The 27,532-nt window shown below is 36.6% G+C and overlaps 1 protein-coding gene across 6 annotated transcripts; it reads right to left on the bottom strand.

The window, feature by feature from the left end:
• Positions 1-397: 397 nt before the first annotated feature.
• Positions 398-27,352, bottom strand: DYNC1I2 (dynein cytoplasmic 1 intermediate chain 2). 6 transcript variants are annotated; one of them, XM_033516118.1, is made up of 17 exons: positions 27,239-27,352; positions 25,333-25,450; positions 23,922-24,036; positions 21,030-21,174; positions 16,979-17,038; positions 15,699-15,814; positions 9,483-9,572; positions 9,097-9,259; positions 8,905-9,004; positions 8,274-8,399; positions 7,217-7,363; positions 6,784-6,897; positions 6,214-6,347; positions 5,096-5,240; positions 4,138-4,278; positions 3,012-3,137; positions 398-2,330 (listed from the first exon to the last, which is right to left on the bottom strand). In XM_033516118.1, the coding sequence occupies exons 2-17, from the start codon at positions 25,438-25,440 to the stop codon at positions 2,217-2,219; spliced, it is 1,944 nt and encodes a 647-aa protein (XP_033372009.1). In that variant the 5' UTR covers positions 25,441-25,450; positions 27,239-27,352; the 3' UTR covers positions 398-2,216. The 6 variants fall into 6 exon arrangements, with proteins under 6 accessions (XP_033372009.1, XP_033372008.1, XP_015489926.1 ...); XM_033516117.1 differs by lacking the exon at positions 27,239-27,352 and adding an exon at positions 27,010-27,223; XM_015634440.3 differs by lacking the exon at positions 27,239-27,352 and adding an exon at positions 27,010-27,222 and having other exon boundaries at positions 21,030-21,120.
• Positions 27,353-27,532: the final 180 nt, after the last annotated feature.

The following is a 27,532-nucleotide window of genomic DNA, read 5'->3' on the forward strand; positions in this document are numbered from 1 at the left end:
CTGTACATATTGTACATCTTTGTACAGAGACATCAGGGCATCTATACACGTACATTTATATAATGGGTATTGCAGTTCAGAATAGTTTGAAATGTACAGATGTTTTGAAAGTGTTTTGTTAACAATCGTGACAATAAAATGTTTAAAAATGCTTGCATCCGTTTGCTTCTTTGAATTTAAAGGAAGTTGTCCGGTAGGATTGTTTTGCCCTCCACAGAGGAAATGTGAAGATCATATGCAGCCAATTAATGAATGGACAGGATAGGACAGCACAGAGCCTCTGCAGGAATGCCCTTTGCTGCTAGTTATAGGTACAGTTGCAGGTATGGCTTTTACAACATTTTTAATTTGTAGTCAACTATTCTGTGAGGGAAGACCAGAAGATCACAAGCAGGAATTAAGTAGCATTAAATTTAATAACTGAAAATTATTAGAAGGTTGAAACTACACAAAACTAATGCCTATGACCTGCATGTGTCTGAAAGAACGCCTTATCTACTGGATTTCTGAAAATAAAAGTGTGAGGGAAATGTATTACTCAATGAAAAGTAATGTCAATAAAAAAACCTACAAGAACAACTAACCAAAAACCCAAGCACCACCTCCCTCCAAAACCATCAAACCAAGAGACCTTGTGCTTATTTAGAATTCTTTTGCTTCTAGGTACAAACCATCTCATGATGTGCCTGTTCTTACTCTGTTCACATGCTGCTGTTGTAGGGTTGAGCAGAGCACACAGGAGAAATGCCTGCAAACTGAGCAGCATGGCTGCATTCAAAAGGCAGGGACACACACTTCCACCAATGGAAGCCTAAACACATTTCACTTCCAGACCTGCCAATAAAGAAAACTTTCTGAGACAGAACTGCTGTGTCTCTACAAGCTGCTCATAACAACAGAACTAAGGCAAGGAGATAGAGGAAAAAAAACCTCAAAACTAAACAGAAAAGTTTAACAACAAAGAAACAATGACATTACTGGACATGAAAGTAATTAAGGAATATAAACCTATTTCCTATTTTTAAGCATACAAAACTAGCTCTTCTGGCAAAACAATGAGCTTGTAAAAGATTAAGAACAAATATACAGTCCTAGGTTAAATACTACAAAACTGATGTAGTGTCTAGTTAGGAAAACTCGCAGTATTTATTTAAAAAAAAAAAAAAACCAACCTAAAGAAACAGCCCCTCTGCAACCCATCTTGATTGAAAACTTTGTAATATGCTAAGAAAGAAAAAAGTAACCTTTAACAGAAAGTCTGACCCTTCTGTTTCAAGCCATTAAGAAATTTTGTTTCAATAAAAATGTTAAAAAATAATAATAAACATCTTAGTACAGAAAATTAGTAGCAAGTCTGTAGTTAACAGAATAAGAATCATCATGCTATAGAAATTAACTTAAAGTCTAGTTCCTTATCCTTTGGAAAAGAAAAATTTGATAACGGGAGCCTTTCTGCTAATTGCCATGGCAGTAAGGGGTGGTTGGGGGTAGAGAACAGGCCAGTGATGTGTGCAGCAAAACAAAAGGATCAGCTCCCAGAAACTTTAAACTACGCAGATTAGTGGTCAGGGCAGCTGACAAGTGCTTGTATAGTATTTATTTATGAATCAGTCTCACCTTTTAATGCATCAGTTCAAACAAAAGGAAATCGGTATTAAGTATGTATTCATTAATTCAGGTCTGATTATCACATAAGTTTGTAACTACAGACAAATTTTTATTCACGTATATTACCCACTACCAGAGTCTGAGGCTTATCTATATATAAATAATGAAACTCAGAACATATGCATGCATATGATGGGTAATTTGAAGAGTTCAAATTAAAGAATGCTTCAGAGATTTTCTACCTAATGAAGGTTAGTCTGTAATACAGAAAAAGTTTTAGGAGCAGAACTTTTACTTTTCAGAAAGATACTGTTTCAGATTGGACTTTACAGAAACCAAGTAGCAAATTTATACCAGGTTAGTGTTTCAGCAAAAGGAGATCCTTGCAAAGTCAAAGTTAACTGTATTAAAAGTTCCACAAATCCAGAATGTCCTTGTAATTTATATAAAACATAACAACGCAAGATCTGATTTTCATTAATCTTAATACATTTCAAAGTCCATTGTTGAATCCATATATTCCTCCCCTAAGCTGTGATTAGAACTGACACACTAGGATTTGCATCCAATCATTGCCAAGTGTAGCCCTGCAGCCTGTTTGGAAGGCTTTACGCCGGGATGCGGGTTGCAGCCTCCTCCTCTGCATCAGCTCTGTTGGCGTTGATTTCTGCCAGCGTCCGGCCAAACCGGGTCCACTCGTCCCCGCGAGGAACAGCGATTTGCTGTGACACAGAGAGTGTTACTGAAACCTCCTGATAAACAGAGCTGAGCTCACTTCCAATGGCAGAGCACTTAATGTTCAGAAGAGGTTCCAGGAGATAAGCTTATAGTTATTTACTGTAAGCATCAAAAGCTCTAACTAATAAAAGAAGCAGAATTTGAGACTCCTGCATTGAAGTACAAAATGATATTATTTCAGGCTTGTGCTATGTATCTCCACTTGAGAGACTGCCTTCAAAGGGAATACTAATGCTATATCCTCATCCCATCAATTAGTCACGTACTATTGCAGTACACATACTTGCAATAGCAACAGCTTCCCTCTAAGAACAAAATCAAGGCTGCTCCACGGCAGAATATATTGTTCAGTACTTCTCAAGCTAGGATCAGAATTCCCATGTGCCACAGTTACACAGAAGATAAAATTTCTATGAAAAAACTATCGATTCTTATTTCACCAGCCTTACAGTAAAGCCTTTGCTTTTTGACTGGATGGCAGCACGCTAAAAATTTATGCTAGAACACCATAAATAAAACACTACTAGGAAATATTAATTAAAAAATACAAATTAAACCTAATTATTATTCCTCTAATGACAAGAGAAAAAACTGAAAGGCAAACTGCGAAATAAAGAAACCCTAGTGTTTTGCAATATACATTGCACAATATAGGACATACATACCTCTCCCACGTCATATATAACTATTTGTCCCTCTGAATCACCTACAGCAATCTCTCTCCCAGAATGTGTCCATCTCACACGGTTCAGAGCAGGGTTGCCCTCCACGGTAATGCTTGCAGTGGGCACCTGTACCAATTTGAAACACACTGATAAAAATGCATCAGGTTTCCATAAACTAGAGATGACAGAACACACCTAGGCCATCTGTGCTGCATCAAAAGTGCCCAATACCTCAACCACTGCATGGTACGCAGATCAAAGTCTGTTCACAATACAAAGACCTCAGTGGCCTTAAGCTCCCCAGTGACATGACCAAAACAACACATCTGTCCCTTGGCCAAACATCTGCTATCGAAAGGCACATCTGCACTCTTCTTGTGGGACAGGAGGCACAGACATGCTTTCAGGCAGTGACGAGGCACCCTGGGATCTGAGGAAGATTATGACAGAGGGCAGGGATGAAATCAGCTGTTTTGACAGGTCAAGCCCTGTCCAAAAAGCTAGAATAGGTAATTCCAATTTAAAGACACAGGCTGGCATATGGTCCTACAACTTTCTTCTATATGTACTTTTCAGATGGTGAAATTTAAGTACTAAGTATCTGTCAGGCTTCTCCTCTGATCTACCTCCAGCAAATCTTGGAAAAGGTTTCTGCTATAATGAAGTTTATAACTCACACCAGAAAACCAAACATTCAGTTCACTAAGTTAGAAACAAATGGCACTTTCACTGCACTATTACTGTGGCAATAGGAACAGCGGTGGTGTGTGGTAACAGCTTTGTTCACACTGTTAAGCTGTAGGCTGACAAGGCCTCAGGGTGGGAGGTCTATAATCACTTTCACAACATGGATCAGTGTTACACCAACAGATGTTTTGGTCTCTCTTGTTATAGGTAAAACAATTTAATTACTTCTGTTATTCATTCATGGGAATCATTTGTAACCCTGTAATCAAAGAATGCGATCTACTACACAGAAACTACTGGAACTACAGCATATTTAAAAAAAAAAAACCAAAAACAAGGTATGGTAAAAAAAAATGCAAAACTGTGGTAAATACCCAAATTTTTCTGTTTTGTATAAACAATTTTCCAGCTGCATTTGACCATTAACCTGACTTCTCACCTCAGTATCATTGTTGAGGTTCCACAGGTCAAGCCTGCCCATCCCATCCACACAGGCAAACAAGGCAGGGTGAGTTGGAGACCACATCACATCATAAACATAATCCGAATTATCTTCAAAGGAGTAGAGGGGTTTGTTATTCTGAAAAGAAGCAAAGACAACAATGTAATAACCAAACCCTACATTTCAAAATTATAAAATGAACAGGTAAAGCAAAATACAGAACTTCAACAGTATTACCAGCAATGAGTAAAAAGTGATTTGCATTTTGACTTGCTTTAAAAAAATGCCACTGCAAAAATCAGTCAAAATCTAATGCTTTTTATTATTAAAGATATGCTTTCCAAAGCATGCACTCTATAGGCTATTATAAAACAATCAATAGCAAGCCAATTGTAAATTGTAAATTTAATGCTTTAATAATCTTGTAAATCTAGCCAATAATTCAGTGACTATTACTCAGAGATTTTAAATCTGCTTCCTCTGCTTTGCATTTCTCAGGGCATCCGTCTAAGAGTGAAAGAAGTCATTCTGGCAATGGAAATGACATATATATCAATTGTGAGCCTCTTCAAGTTTAATTGACATTAGTTTTGGTGCCATCCCTTAGTCCTCCACAAAATTGTAGCAAAACATTTGCCTTATGAATATATGAGGCAATTGACTTTATAACATGATTTACATTTGATTACATTGTAATCATTGTTGATAACAAAGGGCAAAAGGTTGAAAAGAATGGATCAGAAATATACAAATTATGTAGAAGCTGAAAGCAAAGTTTTATGCTGTTAATTTTAGTTCTGCTCATCAGCTGTCTCCTCTTTGCAGGACTGCAGCTAAGAACCCCACAACTTCACACAATTTGACTTCAGGTTCGTGAACTTACTTAAGTAGCTTACATTATAGCACCACCTTGTGTCAAGGGCTATGAAGAAAACCACTGAACTATCTAAGTTACCTTCGTTGTCCAAAGCTTTACTGTCCAGTCAAAAGAAGAGGTGACAAAAAGATGTGAGAAGTCTACAGGTCCAACTGCTGCATGGCAGTTGATACCAGTGATTGGTCCCTGGTGTCCTTCAAACATCTCACTGATTCCAGCTTTGCTGTTTCAGAATATACAACCAAGGTTAATTGATTTGGCAACCAAACATCTGCAGACAGAGATAGCACTGAAATGCAATTTAAATACAGCCACAAGATTTTGCTGCCTTATATGGATATTACCCCACTGCAAAAGGCTTCACCACAGCAGGATCACAGAAGACCAGGCTTGAAAGCAGACCTTAAGTTCAACATGTATTTTCTACTAACTGTAAGTGCCAAAATATCCTAGGGACAGGAGACTCATTCAGGTACACATTTAACTACATTGTGCTCTAAGCAATAACTACAACTTCAATTCATACAAACAACAAAATTCAGTCTCAGGAATAAGCCTAAAACTCCCATTAAATTAAGAGAAGTTGCATATACTTCAATGGCATGAGGTTCAGACATAAACCAGTAACAATATATCCCTAATAGCCTCCTATCAGGGGTGATGAAAAAGAAGGGAAACAGATGGGAAGGATGTTACACAAAAGTGATACAATTTTGGGTACTTTGGAACCAAAAAAGCTGTGCAGCAAGGTGATGTGTATTTGAGATGAAACCTGGACACTCAATTATATTTAAGAAAGCAATTGATAAGATACAGTCAGACAATTTCAAAATAGATTGAACAGCAGGAGAACAGCTAGCCAATTTAAGATTTGTGCGTGATGTTACTGTACAATTATCTACAAAACTGATACGAAGTTTGGAATGTTCTGCTACAATTCAAATGAATAAAACCACAGTGACCTATGCTGCCCTCGACACAAACAACTCATAATACCAATTCAGAATTCCAACCATTTTGGTTTTTAATGAAGCTCTTACTCAGGAAAAAACGCACTGAAATTCAGACAGAGATACTCTGAACTTCTTCAGTGCAAAGGAGAAAGTATGAACTTCAAAAATTTTGAGTGTAAAGCATTCAGGAACTCATCCTTTCACTATTTTTATTTCCTTTGAAGAATTAAAGTTTGTATTCACCTGCCATGACGGCATGCAGTGTACACTGAGCCTTCTTCACTGCCAACAACAAAGTTGTTGACATCTCCAATAGGGAAAGACATGCAGGTAACAGCCACAGCCTTGGACTGTTTGTGAACCAGCTCCATGCTATCCTGTAGTGAAAATATCAGCAACTTACTTTATAAAAAGAATTATTTACATCTACAAAAATCTTTCAGATTTTACAACAGAAGGGATTTCTTTTTATTTTACTTGGTTAGGTTGGGCAGTAATAAGGAAGTTTTCTTACTACATTTGTGTTCACCACTAACACAAGTACACCAAAACTATACAAAAGAAACAACAGAAAATATTTGATTCCACAGCTGGGGAAATATTTTATCAAATATCAAGCTACCTTAATTCTATGTGTTGGGAAAATGTTGATTAATGTTTATTAGAACAACTGAACTTTTAATAGAATATTAATCTAGAATAGATATTATATATATATATACACATATACATATATATATATATATATGTGAATATATATATGTGTGTGTGTATATATATATGTATATGTATATATCTCAAAAGTTATCTTACCTGTGGTTGGGAAAGCATATCCAGACTCCAAGAGCATATTTTCCCATCAGTTGAGATACTAATCAAATTATGAGCATTCTGGGTCCCAACAACATTTACACAGTACACTGGGTGCTAAAAAACAAAGTATTATCAGAAAATAATTTAGACGTAATAGCCAGTTCTGATGTAATTAATTTACAGTAAAATATACAGCTTCACCATTTAACAAAGCACAGAAGATTGATCCCAATCAAAAGTAATTATATTCCCCTACAAAACTGATCCTTGTTTTTTCTGACACTCTGGTTTTTATGAATAGCCTGGTTCTTAAGTGTCAAAATACGGACATAAACATTTAAGCACTGCCAATATCAAGTGCACTGGACAGAATTTACTAGACATTAAACACATCTCAACAGGGCACAGTCCTTGAAGATATTTCACCTCCTACCGTGTGAGCAGCAGCTGAAAGTGGTGTTCTCTGCACTGGGGTTCTCTTATTGCTGCGATTATCCCACAGCACTATCTGGCCCGAGTATGTGCCACCAACCACGAGATTGGGATGAAATTTTGCAAATGTAGCTGACATCACTGCCGACTGAAAGGAAGAAAAACATCACCAAACACTGAACTATCATTCAGTGACACTATGTCTAAAACTAAAGGAAATGAGGCCAAATATCAGAAAAACTTCTTTGCCTAAATTTATTCAGCACATTATTTCACTGCCCAGTTACTTAAGGATTCACCCACCCTTTGTAACGCCTCCATAGTCTTTTTGCTTCAATTTATAAAATGAAATTGTGCTCCTCTTTTCTTTCACACTCATACATCTATTCCTCCTACCATAGTTTATTAGCAAAGCAAAGCCCAATAAAACACAAAATTTTAATAATGTTTTGCCACATTCTGTAGTCATTACTTCTTAGAGAATGTAGAAATACATTTTGATATAACAGAGTTACTTTTGCAAGCTGGTCTTTGACAGTAATGTGACAACATGAGGTTAAATTTTGATTCAACTGTGTAATTTTCCAAAATGATGGGAAAAATGTGGATATCATAGGCTTGGCATAATGGAAGAGATTTGCATGTTTTTATCTTTCAGAAAACTACTGGAAAACCTCTATCTGCCTTTTTTTTTTATGCATATGTCTCTAGCTTTCATCCTTGTTCCATTTCCTCAGGCTGTCTTAGTAAACTAAGCTGTAGTATACAATCTCACTGAAGCCCCTTACGTACAAACCTTTGTGGTTCAACCAGTACACAAGAAAGTTTTCCTGTTTTTTTAAAAAAAAAGGAAAAGAAGCTCTCAAACAAGACTGAATCCTGAATGATGTCAGAAATTCTGAAACAGAATAGTATTTCTCAGCTGAAGTCTCTAGCTATCAACATCTGTTGATGTGGTTAAAGCAAATGCCAGCCCGATTAAATTATTATATTGACAAAGATAAGGAAAGTGCATACAAATTCATCAACATAAAATTCCTTGCAAGAGAGAATCATACCTGGCAGTGAAAGACATACTCTGGAGTAGTTTTCTTGTACTTCATATTCCATACAAGGGCCACCCCATCAGGCTCGTGAGGCGCATCCTCATTGTTGTTGTAAGAGGCTACAAGCAATTCTGGATACTGCATGGTAAGCAAAAGAGACTCAAATAAGCAAGATGACTGGCTAATGGTCCAGATAATCCTAGAATCTTTGTTTTCTTTTGCCAAAATAGGGTTAAAAAAACACCTTGCCATTATAAAGGCATGAAAAATAGTTAGTTAAAACTGCAATTGTTGCTAATTTAGCTCCTAAACCAGCATTAACATACACATTTAGTCTTGCTCTCTCATCATAACTTTCTTTTAACTCTAAAACCTATTACTTTTAAGTGAGCTTTCTTTTTAGTGAAGCTGAGTTATCTCCACAAAGCAGTTCATAAACCAAAACCAACTTTCTTCACAATACAAACCTTTTGCTACCTTTCATAAAATATTAAGAGCTCTGTTTACTTTTTTCAAACCACAGAGCACATAAGAAACACATTTAGAAATACAGCCTGTATCAACTGTGCTTTTACGGGAATCAAATGCACAGAACTACAACAATTTACAAAGTCAACTCTTTACTTGAAACATTATTTTTTACCTGAGATGACCAGTCCAGACAACTGACAACACGATGCTTTGACCAACGTTCATCAAAAAACTGCCTATTTAAGGACAGTTTTGCACCCGCTTGAATTTCTCTATAAAGACAATTAGGAGACATTAATCTTAGATCACTTTTTTAATTAAAAGTATTGGAAATTCACAGAAAAGTATTTAACATTCACATTACCCTTCTTTGTCCTCTAAGTCTCTTCCACTGTAGTCAAAGAAAATGTTGATTTGCTCAGAAAGGGCTCTTTCAACAATCCTTGTGGAGTGGTCAAAAAAACTTAAAAATTCTTCCGAATGCAAAATTTGTTGCTTTTCCTCCTCTGTGAGCTCATGAGGGGCAGCTGAAATAAATTTATACAGACATGTTCTGGACTGCATGCTTTCACCAATCAAGAAAGAAAAACAGTATTTATCATGATTTTTAATAGTTTTTGCATTTTATGGTTTTCTGGCTAATTAGTATTTAACAATGAAATTAATTTTAAATTAATAGAACAAAAAGTTTAAAAATGTATTGATGGCTTTCTTTACAGCACACTCAGAATGTCTTGAGGTGAACAGTACCTTCTTCCTCCTCCTCTTTTTTCAATGTTTTTTCTTCCTCAGGTTCAACTGATGGTTTTGGTGCAACCACATCATCTTCCTCTTCCTCATCTAAGGAGAAACATGGTGAGACCGTCAGTGTTTCTAAAGGGGGACAGTAACATTCTATATGAATCTCAAATAAGCTGATGTAAAATGGTATCATGTAGCTTAAAATGGTTGCATTTGTAAAATGTAGTGCCAAGGATAACATTATTACAAACCAAAATATCATTGGAACTCTGTCTCCACCTGGGTATCAGTTGCACTGAGTTATGTAACTGCATAAACAGAAATAAGACACACAAGAAATTGTAAAGAATCCAAAGTGGAAATCTGTCTTACAGGCATTTATGATTGCACACAGAACCATGCAGTGGATTCATGTTCTGTGTAACACACTGACACATTAATGCTGTGGAATAAAGAAAAATCAGATGTCTAAAATAGTCTACAGAGCAGCTGCTTACTTATGATCTGAAAGCATCAGTCTAATGGGTCTGCACATGGCATGAAGATGGCTTACATTAGCTTTCAGGTTGCTATTCTGAGAGGCAAATTTTGCTAAAGATAATAGCGGAGAGATTACATTTTTTCTGTCATTCTAGATGCAAGTCTCATTATCTGTATCATGTTTGGCAATGAGAACTTTACAGGAAAATGTGTTTTCCCTAATTGCAATGAATAACATCAAATGTTAATGTTCAGGAATACTGACAAGGCTTACAGCACTTTCTGCATTTCCACATTTTATTCTTTGAATACTGTAAACCAGAAAATACCTTTAAATTACTTAGAATTGTGGGATATGCTGGCTTTTCTTCATCCACTTTCTAGAATAAGCTTTTGAAAAGACTTGTTTTTATAGGTTAAACAGCTACGTCATCTGCTTATAAGGGAATGGCAGCAGGAGACTGCTGCATGCCTCATCACAAGTAATGACACAGTATTCAACAGGGACTAGGCTTATTTGTTGCAGCCATCTCCCCGACCCATGTTCAAAGTTATCTAACACAAAAAGTAAAAAAAAAATAAAAAAAATCCACATGCATGCACACAAAAAGAGTAAAAAAAAAAAAAAAAAGGAGTGGTCAAGGGATGGGAACCAGCTGCCAAGCCATGGTCCCAGCAGCCAGGCCAGCTGACTAGATAGCAACAACCAGATGGTACTGCAAGGATTGTCTCTCTGCTATGAGGTGGCAATGGGATGGCACAACATTTTTCTGCCTGACTGCTTCCAATCATGTCTTTCCCCAATGGCAAGCCTGTGCAATTACCAGCACTCCAGGAGGTCTACAGACAAGCCTTTACCCTGCAAACAAAATACAGCTTGTAGGCCATACCAGCTGCCAAACCACACACATAGTGATAGGTTTAAAGAGGTCTGAAAATCTTTCTAACTCCATAGTATAGGCAATAAAAATATAACTGTACCTGCAGGAAAGAAAGCTTTAAATGACACTGTATAATGCACACAATAATACAAACTCCAACTTAATCAAAATGATAATGACGTATGCCAATCCTACATTACTTGAAATTGAGCGATTTTTATGTTCTGACAAGTTTACAGAACTAGGATAAATGGCATGAATGATTTCAATATATGCTCATACTTTTGAACCAAATGGTGAAGGTTAAAATCTTTCCTTTCAAGGGCCTCAATCAGCCACAAAGGAAAACAGTAATCACTGTCTTTTCAGCCAGCCCAACTGCATTTGTCAGCCCTTTCTCCGTCAATGCAGCCAGAGCAATCAACCTGCCAAACATTCAGAATGGAAAAACAATCTGAAAATACAGGGTATAATGCACCTGCCAGTGAAAATGGCCATTTCAAGAAAAGCTAGTGATCTCAGTGACCCTGCTGAGGAGGCGGTGGTGCAAAGGGGAAAGAACCCGTAAAAGAATTCTTAGTGATCTCCACTCTCTTGCACATTGACACTTCCTTACAAAGCATGCCAATTACAGCTTTTGTGCTACTTAAAAAAAATGAAAGCTTTTTTGGGCAAAATAATCACGCAAAGAAACAGAAAGACACTGCTCCTTTCTCGATGGATTCGCATGCACAGCGGACTGGTAACCTGAAAACTGGATAACTTGTGGCCATTTTAAAGAAGGGAATTCTTAATGTCAAATAGCTACAGGTGTGAACAATGATTAATTAAAAAATGTAATATGAGTTAACACACATGACTTTGAGAACAACACATAAAGGATCATATATTCAAATTACGGCCACTTGGATAAAACTCCCCCTCCTCTTTTTCGCCCTGCCAATCAATCTTGCAGAATTAAATGATGCCTTCAAATTTAGAAATTTGGTTTTGGGTCACTCTGGATACATTAGTCTAGCTTTGAACGTCCCAAATTAGGAATTTCAGCCCAACTCCCCATTAGTCATACTACACTGATTCTAAGTACCATTTTCAGTGACAGGAGTCAAATTCTTGTCAAACATGGATGGTCAACCCCTTAGTGCTATATGACCTTCTAATCTACATATTTTATTCAAAAGATCATGTAAGTTGATTGCTCTTGCCTTTTAATGTTTGAAACATAAATGGCATATATTATACAGAGCTCTAAATTCCTTCATAGTAGTTTTACTGCATACAGCCAGCTGATATTACTGTATTTAAATGCAGGATACAGCACTTATTTTAATATTCTCAAAGTATCAGACTTGAAATTGAACATGTCATCTCACTGATTTATCTGCAACTGCATAAATCTAAAACCTTCTCTCTAAAGAAGAGTCACATGCAAACTTTCTTATTAATGGATCTGGAGGGAAAAAAAAAGCCAAAATAAAAAAATATCCCCAAATATACAAGTTTTTTACCTAATTATCTAAAACTAGAATGCTTTCTATTCCAAACCCAGGAATCTTTCTCACAGTTCACAAAAAAGGCACCATTAAGTGGCTGGACTGAAAAACGAAGTAAGTAATGTTTGTTTTAATTACTTTTCCTGTCTCACCTTCATCTTGAATTTATTTAATAGCAGACCAGATGCCAGAATTTGCAAAGAATTAGCATAACAATAACAGAGCACCCAGCAAACACGGGAGCACTGGACATACTATTTCTGAAAAAGTCCCAGGCTAGTAAGTCAAGAACCCACAATACCGTCATGCACTGCATTTATCTCAAGTCAGCTACCTAAATTTGAAACCTTAAGGGCACTCCCTAACTGCATCCCTCCTTACTCATTATTGACTGTACCTACTGGCATTTTAAGCTACTTCAATTGTCAGTGTACCAAATATGATTTCAGATTAAAAAAAAAAAGCTGCAAAGACTTGGAAAAGTCCCAGGGCCATGAAGACAGGAAATGGAACCGTATGTCACATCAACATATCAATGAATATTCATCATAATATGCTAAGGGATTAACTCCATGTTGTTTCTGACAGGCAATCAGGGGATCTAAGGTTACAAACTGAGCAGTAAAGTAGCTGCTATTTCTATGCAAACTTTAATAGCAACAAATGTCTTGCCAATGAATGCTAAAAACAGATTTAATGAACTACTGAATTTTTACTTTAACATAAAAATTGTGATATATTTTGGCAAGACAGAAGGAAAAACAGTGCTGTAAATTAGGCTGCACCTAGCAATAACACTGTAGAGTGTAGTTCCAGTTGTCTGAGCAATCTGTTGCTGCAGAGAAGGTTAATCAAAGTTAAATCATCTGTGAAATGGGTGGCTTTTGTTAAGCCAAATGTCTTCACATCAAGTTCCCTATCTGTATTTCTGTACATTTAAGGCATGTACAATCACAGAATGTTCTGAGTTGGAAGGGACCCACAAAGATCATACATGATCCTTGTTATTTCTTAAAAAATATTAAGATGTATAAATCCTGCATTCACTGTACCAGCATCCAAGAAGCAAATCCTATGCATCCTATTTTTATTACTCTGCTTAATATCTTAATTCTGTGTCCTGGAGATGTTAGCAGACAATTATTCCTCAAAGAGTGAAATAAATGCAATAACACTGTCTGCAGTGAGCTGCAACTGCACATGCACAGTATTGTACAGCAGCACTAAGTAGCAAGTACGCAGTTAGTCCTGGAAAGCCTTAATTGTGACAGCTGAGCAAAATCATATTCCCCTATACACACATCTTTCTTTGGATTAACTGATTCCTAGGAGACATTCTGATTTTATTGTTTTATAATATTTAAGAATCAATCTTCCTAAGGCAGTTTCTCAAATACTTTGAAGTCATAATAAATCAACATATTAGCGCTGCAATGAAATAATGGAAGTTGTGAAAACTGTTAGAACACTAAATGCCTCCATCTCCTAAGGAAGCTGCCACATTTCAAAATTAATTTAACTGTTACAGGACTCCAAAACAGGCATTTCAAAATGCCAAGTCTTATCTGAGGACATGAAGTCTCTCCTATTTAACTCACTTGGTATTATGTGTTGCCACAAATATTTCCATAACAACTAGAAATGGTTTTTATCTAAAACTAGTTTACTTCTACTTCCTATCTGTCCACCAGGCAGACTGCTTCGAATGTTTCTTAATTCAGCTTATAATGGAACTACATAGCCACTGTAGCACACCGAACTGGAACAAAAAGAACTATTTAGTGATTTCCTGTGGGTTTGTTAATTTTACTTCATGTGCTGTCCCTCCCCACCAAACCAAGTGTTAACACAATCTAATAAAACTGCTATTTTCCTTATTCAAGAGCACAGCTCCAACAGCATTTTAAAATCTCAAAATATATTATGAAGGGCCCAGGTTACTTCACTTTATAGGAAGCTGTGAATGCTGAGCCAACCCAGCTCAGATGCAACTTGCTGCTGGATAAGGGAGCTACTGCAGGTGTAAGTTCAGTTGTAAGCTCCCCTTTCAAGTGTACTTTGCTAGGTTATTTTTGTTTACAGATAAGCACAACTCAGACTGTGAGAAGAAATAAGAATCAATAAGATACATTTTACAGAATTTAGATTTATCTAATTGCATCCTGTAAATTCAGCATATTGCTTTTGTCAATTGTTTTCAAGAGTTTTAAATTCTTTTACCAAGAAAAATCTCTTACCTAGTGACTCCGGTTTTTGTATGCAGCATTATTTATTCTTTTTTTTTTTTTTAAACCTACATCCTATTTCAGATATCATTGTAAAATGGGAACTTAGAGCTTTGTTATTAATGTATTCAGGTGGTCTTGAGATAACCCTTAAAAAGATCTTCACTGAAATGCTGAAAAGACACCTGTGAATTTTGTGAAGCACATGAAATAAATATATTGAAAAAAATTATGACAGTCCTCAAGAAATCGGTATTTGTAAGATGGAATGGATGAGGAGACAACACATGCATTGAGACTGCTTTCTGGTAAATGCAGAAATAGAGATGACCACTGTTCCACTCTACTAGAGCAAGCCTCAACTACAGCCTATCTACTGTGAAACTCAGATCATACAATCCCAAGCAATTTCCACTGTCAGCAGGCAGCAGAAGTAGAACTCTTCAAGTACATAAACTGTGACCTAAGTCTCCAGATTCCATGAACCTGACAGAGGGGAGGAAAAAAGACCTGAGAGATTAGAGAAAGAAACTGTTGAGGGCACGGGAAAAATGAAAGCAGGAAAACCACAAACACCTACCTGTGCAGGTATACAGATAAAATTAAGAATAAAAAAGAAACACAGTTAGAGAAAAATCATATCCTCTGGCTCACTGAGAAATTCAGTTTGAAAGATACATCCTTGCATAAATACCCAAAAGTTTGTATACCAAAGAGCAGGAAAATGCAAAATTATGAATGTAGAAGTAGGACCTAAAATTGCTAACATAGACACATACTCAAAGTCAGAGACTTTGTTGTAGAAATACACACAATCTAGTTCAGGACTAATACTTTCATTTGCAGATAAATTCAGGTGTTTCATCATTGAAAAGGAAATCTGCTAGTCAACCATATTTTTGTTGTAAAAAGTTATTTTTTGAAAAGCAAACAATTTATGACTGAAAGAAAGCCTGTGTTCAATTGCTGAAAACAGAAACTGCATAAGTTATAAGTAAATTAGTTCCTTCTTTTAAAACTCACAGTAAAAGCTTCAGGTATAAAAATTTAAATTCTTATGAAGTAGGGGAGTTAATTGCTGGTGGTCATCATTATTATACTAAAAGAAACCTAAATTAACTTAATAGTAATAAATTAACCATTCACCTTCCTTGGGCTGAGTCATAACAGGTGTCTGTGTCTCCTTTGTGTAGGTAACAATTTCTCGAGGAGGAAAGTCAACTTGTGTAATTTTGGCCATTCCAAGTTTAACAGGTCCACGTCTAAATAAAATTAATTTAAAAATAAAAAAAAATAATTATTATTTCACATTTTGCCTAGAATACCCAAGTCATTATGTCACAGCACTGCCTAGTCAAACTTAAATCCAGTGGAAACTTTCAAGTCACATGATTACAACTACTATTTTATAATTTTTATTTAAAATCAGCAACCATTTATAGATCTGTGATAAAAAGGATGATGTACACATATAAATATCTGGACATTATGATATAATTTTGGATTTTTGCTCTTTGTGCTTGACCAGAATACTGCCACCTATATGATACATCTGTATTATTAAAGATACAGATCTACTCACAAGTCATGCTTGTACAGCAACAGTTCCAGGATTATAAAGGTTGAAAACCAATTTAGTTACGCTAATGGAAAAAGCATTTACTGGTCTTTTACTTTGCTGCTCTTTTTAGTCCACCTCTAAGGTACTCTCTGGAATGCAGAGCTGTCAGGCTGTCCTGGAACTCACACTGACAAATCATTTATCCATAATACATTGTTTTAGAGCACAATACTGAAAACCTCTGAGCTTTCTGACTTTATTAAAGGTAGCTATAGCTAACATCATACAACACCTCCACAACATTAATTCAGCCACTGTAGCTTTCTGTAAAACCTAATTGCAGTATGTACTGTAATAATACTGCAATGATCCAACAATTTACCTAGCTCAGATTTAGTTTCTTACTATCCACTCCTCTCCCAAGATAAAAGCAGAAGAGTAACTCCTTTTGACAGATTTTGGTGGGCAGAATCATAATTTTTAGCACGCAATACAGGCTTTAGTTAGTGTTTATGATGAGCTACAGTTTTTATAAACATATTTCTAAGAAAATATGGGAGTTGCTCTGTATTTACAGTCATGTTATAACCTTTTTATTTTAAATAAGTAACTCCTTAAAGTTTATATTTTGTCAAAGAAAGACTCAAAGAAAACAAGCTTATTTGTGTTTATTAGAAATAAGCATCTAATGTATATTAAATGATATAAAAATTTCTCATTGCAAGCAAACCATGCTAGGGACAGCAAATTTCTACTACTTACAAAACAGTTTCTTAACAACAACTACAAGTCTTAAAGGAAAAAACGCTCATACTTATTATCCATAAGCACATGAAAGAGGGAATATAAGAAATCTATGCAATACCCCAGATCGGAATCAGAGTGGAGCTGAAGAACTGATGGATCAGTATCCCAATGCAGCGTCCTGGTACCCCAGGTTGAACAATCATGCAGCATTAGCAAAAAAGGCCAGAGATTAGTGAAGCAAATATACACTATGAAATTCTAGAGTTACAGCAAGCTTATAGTTATTTCATTGTTCACAAGAAACAAGGCAATGCAACATCAGTTAAGGGAAATTCTGCAAACATTCAGTGCAATAATACATGCAGTAAATACAAAAGTTAAGAAGCAAATAGAATTCAGAGCTATTAGCAAAGAATTATTTTAAAGGTTGAAAATTAAAGGTCTGCAAACAAACATTGCCTTAATAAAAGGCAAACAAAAGTATTTTAACTACTTATAAGAACCAGTAAAAACTTGAAATTCCATTTAAAATATGTTCAGATTTGTTCAAGTTATATGAAGACAGATTTGTTAACATAACATAAACTTGCCCAGAGCAGTAAATATGTGGAGGAAACTGTCATATTGGTAAAGGAAGTGAGTCAACACATAAGCCTTTTGGTAGTGGGGCAAAAAACCATTTCCACTGGGATAGAGAACTGCTAGAGTTTCCAAGATGTGACATTGCAGTAATTATGGGTTAAGCACTGCCTTGGGCTTGTAAGTGTCATCTGAGTTAGAGCCAACTCCATCTAAGACACTTAAAATCTCTTATAAATTGTGGGCTTTATATTAATAACATGTTTCAAAGTCATGTAGAATAACAAACAGAATGGATCCATTTCAAATTGTACTAGAAGAAATAGGAAGGGGGAAATCAATATTCCCTCTACCTTCATTTTTAGCCTTCATCTCTTCTTCAGAGATTTTCATGCAGTCTACTGGCTATCAGGCTTAGGCAGAATTTTAGGAACACACTTGTAAGAAATTAGCGGATTACCCTGCATGTTTTTTCTTGACATTCTCATATGTTATCTGCATTTTTTAAAATAATGTTTCTGAATAAAAAAATAAAGACTATGCAGTATTTTACTATGATAACTCAATAAAAGACAGTTTTACATTTTCATCCCATACATGGTTACTTTTCTATTAATCAGGTGCAGAATTCCTAAAGTTCATCTGAAAAATATATACAAAATGCCATAAAAGTTCATAAATATGGGTGTGCCATGCACTACCTTGTTCTAGTGGAAAGTATGCATTAGGACTATTAGTCATAATTTAATTAGGAATTACAAATCCACCGTCTTCATATATAGCCAATCAATTGCATCCACAGCAATAGCTTAATACTCAAATCTCAAAAAAAAATTAGTATCTTTTGTGCATCAGAGAACACATCATTTTAGTCTAAAGTTAATTTCTTTGAGCATAATTATTCACTAGATCTCCGCTACCTTTCTTGACCAAAAAGATTTAAGAGTTTAATTTGGTCCCTGAGACTTGAAGCTGGGTATTGCTTATGTGTTGGTCAATCATAAGCAAAACCAAACCACCACTGCAATCTACATGTTGGAAAGAATATCTTTCTTAGCTTCAGATAGAGATGCTGCATCACCACAATACCTGTCAAATATTTTCTCAACTTTTTCAATTGTGTTTGAGAGGAACTTGGGGAAAAGGCCATAAACATAAAATGCTCCAATTCTGCACCTGTTTAACATCTAGCCCTTAATGAGGTAGCTTTCCTGCTTTCAAAGCACTATTTTCACTTTCAAAAGTTGCTTCAGTTGGACCAGGGACAGTCTATCTTTTCAAACAGTTCAAGCTAACAAGTAGTAAAGGAGATACAGTTAAATATTTTTCAGAGATACTCTATTAAAATAAAGGTAACATTCTAAGATAAAATTCACCTATTATATATGTACCAAAATTATGCAAAATACTGTTTCTTCTGTTTTCCAGTTTGTTTTGCCTTCAGTTAAATGAATTTATCTACAAGATTCAGTGAACAAATTTCCCACTCTTCCACATATGTCTAGATTTCTCTGTATTCAGGTACTTTCCTAACACTTCTTATATCTCTTAGAATATTTTCTGTTTTTAAACTAATTCTATGAAACATCCACTGGCCTAAATGTAAACTAGCTGTTTTCTTTTCTAGTGTAGGACTTGCACTCTTGACTGAGGAAAAAAAGAGAAAGAAACAAAACTCTTTACTAATGAAAATAAAGACAGATGGAAGTAACAGCAGGAGCACAGTCTGAACACTGCTCTACTACTTGCTAGAAGAGTTCCTGACAAGATTCAGCATCACAGAGGATGCTTTATAAAACATCTCATATTGGTAGGAGTGAAATGCCACATGTAACACCAAAGGATATCATATAGTCCAACTTTCTTGCTCAAAATGTATGAACTTGTACTAATAAGCCAGGATAAAGACACCCATTTCCCAGGGCAAGGGAAGAATCCACTGGTGGGAGTGGGGGGACTCCAGCAGGGTCTCCATAATGCCTTCAATTTAGCTGTATATTCATACCTTCATGCCTTAAAGATCACAATCCTGAGACACACATAGTTTTAAGGTTCGAAAATGCATTAAGCTTTTGAGACTCAGGATATGGGCTTTTTCAAGGCTTCATAAGAAAATGCATGCATACAACATTGCATTACTAAGTTTGAGAATACACAGTCAGCGTGCAGTGCACTGATGAGGTGGAAATAAATTTAGTACACAACATGGTATTCCATTACAGGTATGTGGCCTATACATACTGTTTCATAGTGAATTTAAATCAGGTGTGAATGGAAAGAAAATATTTTCTTTTCAAAAGTCATCATCAAATACTTTTTTTTTTTGTTCTAGCGAACATAAATACATATATAAATATATAAAAAGGCAATTTAATAAGAAGTAAACAACAATTTAAAACAACTAAAATTTGCTTCTACTCAATTAAGGAACAATTATATTGGTTAATAACACAACAGGCAAACAAAATCATAACTGAGCACTGTTAAAAACAAAGTCTGGGTTCACATCTGCTGTCTGATGTATTCTCTGTTTTAACTTAATGATTTCTACTTAGAAATAGGCACCACGTAACCTTTGTTCAGGTCATTAGTATCTTGAATATTTTCAGATTAAGATGCATATAGTTATGCATGCATAATCCACATGCACACAAGATGTTACTGCAGTCTCTTTAAAGATGTTTCAGAGCGGTCTAATCTTTGACTCCTTTTCCAAAACAACTACTCATACAACAAGAGTAACTGATAACTGCTGCAGTTACTGTGCTTTAACCAATCTTCATCCACAGTGTATACTTACTAAATTTAAAGTACACAAACTTCTCTTGATGAGAATATCTTACCAATATTAATAGGCAGCTACTGCTCTTATTTGCAGGCTGCATGGAAAACAGTAGAAATACCGTTTGGAAGTAGTGTTTTCCTGCCTTATCACCCATATATCACCACTTGAAATTTAACAGAAATATTTATCTGACTCTTCTTTAGAGCAGCATGTCTCAAATCATCATGCTCAAAGAAATGGTTAAACACCTGTGACAAGCACTGGAACTGAAGAAAGACCAGAAAAACTGTGACTGTACTAAGATAGAGTTAAGCTTTGACAAAATAAGAGATTGCAAATGCTGTAGTTGTACTACAGAGATGAATTAAAATAATGAGAAATATGGTTCTGAGTAAGGGGAAAAAAAAATCAGAAGTAATGCGAAGTTTGTAGACTGTATCTTTTATTAGATCAATTAGGTATGGGAAAAAGCAAACAGCAATCCATACCCATCCTCCTCTAGAAAAAGTGGGGAAGAGCGTAGAAGTTAGACCCTTTGAGTTTGTTGTTGTCCCAAGACAATCATTTTACTTCAAACTTGCAAGTTTAAACAACTCCACATCAATGCTGGCAACTTCAAATGAGTAAGTATAGTCACATTTCAAATTTTAAAGTAAAATATTTCCATAAAACAGTCACTTTTGACATATTCAATAGTGTAACCTCAAATTATTATTATCAAGTAGTTAACCTTGACTTCTTCTCAAGCTTAATTATTCAGAATACAAGTAATGAGCAAAGGAACAGGACCAGGAAAGTGACATACCTGGATCCAACAGCACCATCCCCGGAGTCCTGGCTCCCAGCCTCGCTTGGCGTACTCACAGATTTGGAAGACGGAGAGGTAGGAGGAGGGACTAAATAGTGAAACAGACAGGTATCCGCTGTTACTACTCGCAGAGGTTGCACAGCTTAGGATGTTTTCAAATTAATTAAAAATGAAGTATTTAAAAAAAAAGTGATGGCAAACAAAAAATACATGGATGAAAATGAACAGTAGAAAGAGAGGGGAAAAGACAATGTTAACAATTCATGCTGGACTTTCATGCAGTTGTTCGGCATTTATGCATCTGGAGCATACAAAAGACATGGAGGGGAAGACATTTAAGAGAAAATGAATTGAAAAAAAATATTTTTAAACTGAACTTTTGACAAATGATGATACTGGTTTTCAAAGGGTAATTTCCACTGATTCATGTTGCTTAAACATAGAAAAGATAGTTGTTATTACAGCTCTGGTATTAGTCTTTCTTAAAGACTTAACAATGAATGTGTTTAACTGGAAATGTTATTTCAAAATATATAATCACCAAACTGTGGGCCAAAAAAGTGGCTGTGTCATACAGCATCCTGTTATTTTTGTACCAGCTTGAATCAAATCAACATAAATCTTGTGTATTAAAAAGTTTCTAGTATTAGGTCTTGAGAATGACTTTTTTTTTTTTGCTTGACAATAAACAGTCTAGGACCACTATATTTAAACTTCCTAAGTGTCAGTTCACTTTCTGCTTGTAAATGAAGACTGCATTTACCATTTGAAAAGTAACATGCTGTCTGGAAGTGATACATAGTGAATGATATCATGCAATCTAAGAAAAATACAATGCTACTTTGGTACGTCTTTCAACCTTTCTTTTTAGAAATGGTTATTTTTTAATGAAACTTAGGGCTTAAGCACAAGAATCAAGGGGTACTTTGAAGGTTTTTATATGCTTCATTTTTCAGTAATATGTAAAGCATTCACTGCTTAGCAATCCTTAAAAAAAGCCTTTAATCAACTGAACAAAATATAAACAGTTTATATAAACTGTTGTGTACTCTTTCAACAGTTAAGCATGGGTGAACGCTGAACTCTAAGGAATTTCTACAGAATTTCTTGAAATCACAAGTATATTATGAATTCTAGAGAATTTTTCTACCCCATCTCAAAACAGAGACATGGCTCTGATTGACAAAAATATTCCCTTAATTTTACCAAAGTAACACTGAATTCTTCAATGTATGAAAATTTCATTCCTCCTACGGGAGAGACCTTTTTTATATGTCTTGAGTTGTATTTCATACATACACACATTTAGACTTCAGATAACTGGGGGCACATAAGAATACAAAAAATCTTCAACTCATCCTTGCCATGTACTGGTTACCCTACAGCAAATGAGCTGCCCGCAGGCCTTTGCTTTGCCATCTGTGTGTGTTTTCAGGACACAGTAATGTCATGGCCCCGGCGCCACCCGCAGGGCCCAGTGCCGGTGCTGCAGCGCTCTCTTGCGGGGAAAGCCATTCTCAGGAAACCCTTCCCAAAAAGAGGTGAATCCCACTGAAAGACTGACAGTCTTACAAAAAGACCAGATGGAATTTCACCTACCCCAGAGGATTAAACAATAATGACTTTTTGAAAATAATTCTGGTTCACTTACTTAAGGCTTCTTATATAGTAAGTATGGTAGATACCAAAAGCACTAACTTTCCACTGAGCTTTTTTCACTGAGCTTTTCATGAACACCTACTCTAAGTATACACATTAACTTGCTTTTAGGACTGGCTATTCTGTGGCTTTTACATTCTCTGCTAGATATGAAAAAAAGTAACAACCACACACATTCCTACAAAAAGTTCATCAGCTGCTTAGCACAATATCATGCAAGGGAGGTGTTCAACTAGTTCAACTAGTCTAGCCAAGAAAATCCACAGCAGGTCACTTAAACAGCTACACACTGGTGCTAACACAGGAAAATGGAGTCTCTCAACTATTAAAACAGTTTGAATTACCAAAATTGACTGCTGGGGCTGTTGGAATGTAAGCAGCTATAATGGTGTTCACTTCCGAACACTTGAGGGTTACACAAAAGCAATTATGAAAACACAATCATAGATATATCTGTAAGAAATTATTATTATTTCTTATTTAAAAACCAGTTAAATAGAGCCCCACCAAGAAGCCAAACTGATAAGCTTTAAACCTCTTTGATTTCAGAGCTGGAGACAAAAGACACAGTTGCATTATCATGTTTCTTGCTTTCATCTTCCATAGAGATGTGCCTAAGTAAAGGCAAAAAGTAAGAGCCAAGATGCTAACACAGCCAAGAGCTGCACAGATACCAATCATCTTCCTTGGAAGCTAATTTTTATACTTAGTGTTGCTATTGCTCCATCAAACTCAGGTATTTGAGATAAGAAAAATTAGGGTGTAAAAGATGCAGAAAAGAAACAAGCCAACTCCTTACAAAATTAGCAGCATTAAAATATAGCACTGTGGAAAAGAGTAAGAAAAAAAATACAGGATAATAAAAACCACGAAAAATGGGGGGGCGGGGGGAAAGAAAATGCATACATGATACTTACATATTTTAACTAATATACTTCAAATAATCCACTAAGTGTAAATGGTGTTATTTTATAATATAAATATTATGTTATGTAAAGTGTACTGAAGCACATAATTTGACATTTGTAACAGACCATGAAGGACAAAAGAGTATAAAACCTAAACATGTTTAACCCCTGAAAAAGTGGCCAGAGAATTATTATGTTAATGACATAAATAACTCAATCCTAACAAAACCAAACCACCCCAAAAAAAAACCCAAACCCCCCCCCCAAAAAAAGATTAAATAAAAAACTCCCAAACATTTATTTCAAATAGCAACATTCCTACCAACAGGAGACTCAGGTGTCAACCCCATGCTCTGAAGTAATGCTTCAGCTTCTCTTCTCTTCTTTTCAAGATCAGATTCTTCTTGTACTGGAAGAGCTTCTTTCTTCTGGTCAGTCTAAAAATTATTTAAGTTATAGCATTTAATCTTTCATTTCTTTTGAGACCCCACAGGGGTTTTTTGTAATACTGAAACCTATTATCAAGTAGGTTTGATTTTCAATTTCAATAATTCTGATGGTTCTTTTTTGTAGATGAAGTAAATAGACAGGAATAACAATGTTCCAAAGCTTTGGTACTGCCATTAAAGTACATATATAAACATGCAAAAAGTGTCTGTGTATTTGCCAAAATGACTAGCACTTCACAAGATTATCTTTTTTTAGAGACAGTCATATGGTTCCTATTTTAAAATTACAATAACTGTATCAAGGAAAAGTAACTTTCTTTTAGTTGTCTGCTAGATACAAAAAAAAGTACACCTCCACCCTCTTTCATTTAGAAATAGTGCAAGCTCTATTAAAAAAGATGCTGCATACTCTGTATCTTTCTACTCTTAGCTGCTTTTTAAAAAGCAATTCTGGCAATGCACTGCTACAAGATCATTAGTACATAATTTGAGCAATTTCTTTCTCCTTTTTATCTGAATCATGTCGTTGGCAGCTGCCCAGTCTCCCGTCATATGCTGATTCAGAACACCAGCTAGATGATAACCAAAACACAGAGAAGCAATAAGAAAATATCCCAAAACATAGGACCAAAAGTTGCTTTTAGGAGATACAATTTGCATTCAGGAGAAACAGTAATCTATCTCTGATTGTCATACACTTCAGCAGTGAGAAATCCAGAAGACTGTTAACAAACTAAACGTAACACACAAGTACCACATATATCCTGAGTGTATAGGCTGAATTTTAAAATTCAGCCTATACATAGGCCAAAGAGCAGAAGAACACAGCACATTATTTGTACAATGATAATACTGACAGTCAGATAATTCCTACAGACATCCTCAGAATTGTACTTCAGAAATGAGTTTTTTAAATAACACAAATCACAATTCATTAAGCAGAGCTTTCATGCAATGGATCAGAGTGATTTGATTAATTATGTCACATGCACACAGATAGTTCTAGAAATCTGAACTTTATGCTAGTCTGAGATACCAATTTTTAATTTTTTTTTTTTAATTCAGCTTATCATATGGACAGTTGAAAACAGTAGGTGTTCACATTATCAGAAAATGAAAGTGCTGCATTTATATTAGCATAAACCATTAAATAGACACTCCCTGAGCAGGACATAGAAAATGATTATGTGAACCTACTCTTAAATTCTGGGCAAGTTACATATGCAAGTGAATATGTCAAGTTACATATCCAAGTCAATTTTCAAAGTGAAAACTATTTCTTACTTCTTTCTTCTTTCTTTCTTCCTCCTTTCTCTTCTTCTCCTCTCTGATTTGAGCCAATCGTTGCTTCTTGCGCTCCAACTCCGCCTTCAGCTCACTTTTGTCAGACATGGCTGAAACACTGATCAACAGAAATCATGTCACTGTTTGGCCTTTGTTTTGTTTTGATCTATTTGGATTTTTTCTGGGTTTTTTTTTTTGTTTTTGGTTTGGTTTTTAAGATTGCAGCTTTTCTTTCCAGAAGCTATCTGCAAAGAAATTACACTAACTTACCAAAACCAGCTTATCAGAAACCTGAAAAGTCAATGATAAACAAAAAAACCCCCACATTCCTGTTTCTGTTTTTCTTTCACTTAACACATTCTCAATACTAAAGTGATTGATTTAAAACAGATAGAACCATGACATGATGACAGCATCCATTTCTAAGGTAGGTCTGATGCTCTTTGAAGGAAATACTTTGGAAGAAACCTTAGCCATTCATGACTGAAAACAGCAAGAAAAGCAGCAAGAAAATATTTCTCTTTCACTTTTCACTTCAACATCTAAATACTGGCATTCTATACCTTAGCAGTATGTAAGCTATATAACCTTCTACAGACAATTATATAGTTCAAAGTAAAGATTTATTAAAGCATTTAGTAGGATTACCATAAATTATAAGGCAATGTAAGTACAAGTGTGATGGTCAAAGAAAACTATAAAACACATGTGTTATAACTTTTTTTCTCAAAACTATTACACTGCTAATAAATTGATTGATCATTTAAAGACAAAAAATGCTACAAGAAGTTTTGCTATGTAACTAACTCAAATACAAACAAGAAGGTCAATAACAAAAGGTGGAAACCCTGTAAGTTTAGTACTTCACAGAGATTTAGAACAAGGTAAGAAAAAGTGTGTGAAAGGGTTAGGTGAAGAAGAACTTAATTTTACTGGTTTTAAGCAAAGTCAAGTCAGGAAAGAAAATGCACAACAAATGAGTCAACTATAAATGCTTTTACAGTAAGATTAACAATAAGGATACAAGATTAAGCACTAGGAATATGACCATGTGCTATTTCAAAATAAAGAATACTTGCAAGTGTTTGCATAGCACAGGTAAGCACAGAAATGGATGCAAAATGTTGCAAGCCTCATACGTCTAACCCCACATTTTACCAATACGTATACTGGAATAAATATATGTATTCCTTCATGTCGTCTGTTAGCACTAAAGTACTAACAAATAAATAATCTAGTCAGCATTTTCAAATGGCATTCTCGTGTCCCTTTAAAAAGCACTAGAAAAGCGCGTTGTCACACCGTGGGTTCCCGCCCGTCTAGTGCCTGCCCGGGGAGGCGAAGCAGCACAAACCGAGGGAACCCGAGGGGAGGGGAGCTCACCGCACCCGCCAGGAGATGACCGCGGTACGAACCTGGTGCCGCCAGAACCAAAGTCCCCACCCAAATCCCACAGCGGCCGTCCCGGGGAGAGCGCCCGGCAGCCCGGACCGGGTCGCACCCCGCCCCGCGGCCCGGGAGCAGGCAGCACTCCCAGCCTCTCCCCACTCACTGAATCCCGAGCCGCCCCCGACCCCACCCTGCTGCCGCAGCCCTCGCTGCACAGAGCGAGGCCGAAGGAAGGCGCGTTCCCACCGGGCGGCAGCAGCGCTGGGCGCGGCTCGGCCCCCCGCGCACCTGTCCGCGGCTCCTGTCCGCGGCTCCGGCCCTGCGCCCGCCGCCCTCGGCCCCGCGTCCCTTCCGCCGCCTCACAAAGGCGCCGACAGCTGGCAGGCGGCTGCCGACGGCAGACGCCGAGGGTCAAACCAGCTCCGAAGGCGTTGCGGGATGAGCAGAAATCTATGGGCACTGCGGAAGGACTCGGAGATCTATGTAGTAAAACACCCAGTGCCCCCCTCGTCCGCACCGTCACGGCCGGCAATCAGAAAGGAATTAACACGGGGAACGGGAGCGAAGCGACTCGGGGACAAGGCGGTTCCCGAGGGCCGGCGCCACACCCTTTCCCGCGGGGAGGTGACGGGCGACGCCGCTTGGAGAACAACGATACCCAGCATGCAGCGCGCACCGTTGGATGGGCCTCGTCTCCGGCGTTCCCCGGGCGTGGGCACGGCGGCGGCTGCGCGTGTTGCATGATGGGAGTCATAGTCCTCCAGAATGAGGAAACATCAGAGGGCGCGCGGGGAGCGAGCGCCACCGCCTG

Source organism: Parus major, chromosome 7, assembly GCF_001522545.3.
Source record: "Parus major isolate Abel chromosome 7, Parus_major1.1, whole genome shotgun sequence".
NCBI lineage: Eukaryota > Metazoa > Chordata > Aves > Passeriformes > Paridae > Parus > Parus major.

Excerpts from the sequence above, each read along its gene's own strand:
- DYNC1I2 (XM_033516118.1), bottom strand. The coding sequence starts at position 25,440 with ATGTCTGACAAAAGTGAGCTGAAGGCGGAGTTGGAGCGCAAGAAGCAA. Across the intron at positions 3,138-4,137 it reads ACCTCAACAATGATACTGAG|GTGCCCACTGCAAGCATTAC; the intron begins GTGAGAAGTCAG and ends AAATTGGTACAG. Across the intron at positions 2,331-3,011 it reads TTATATATGACGTGGGAGAG|CAAATCGCTGTTCCTCGCGG; the intron begins GTATGTATGTCC and ends TCTGTGTCACAG.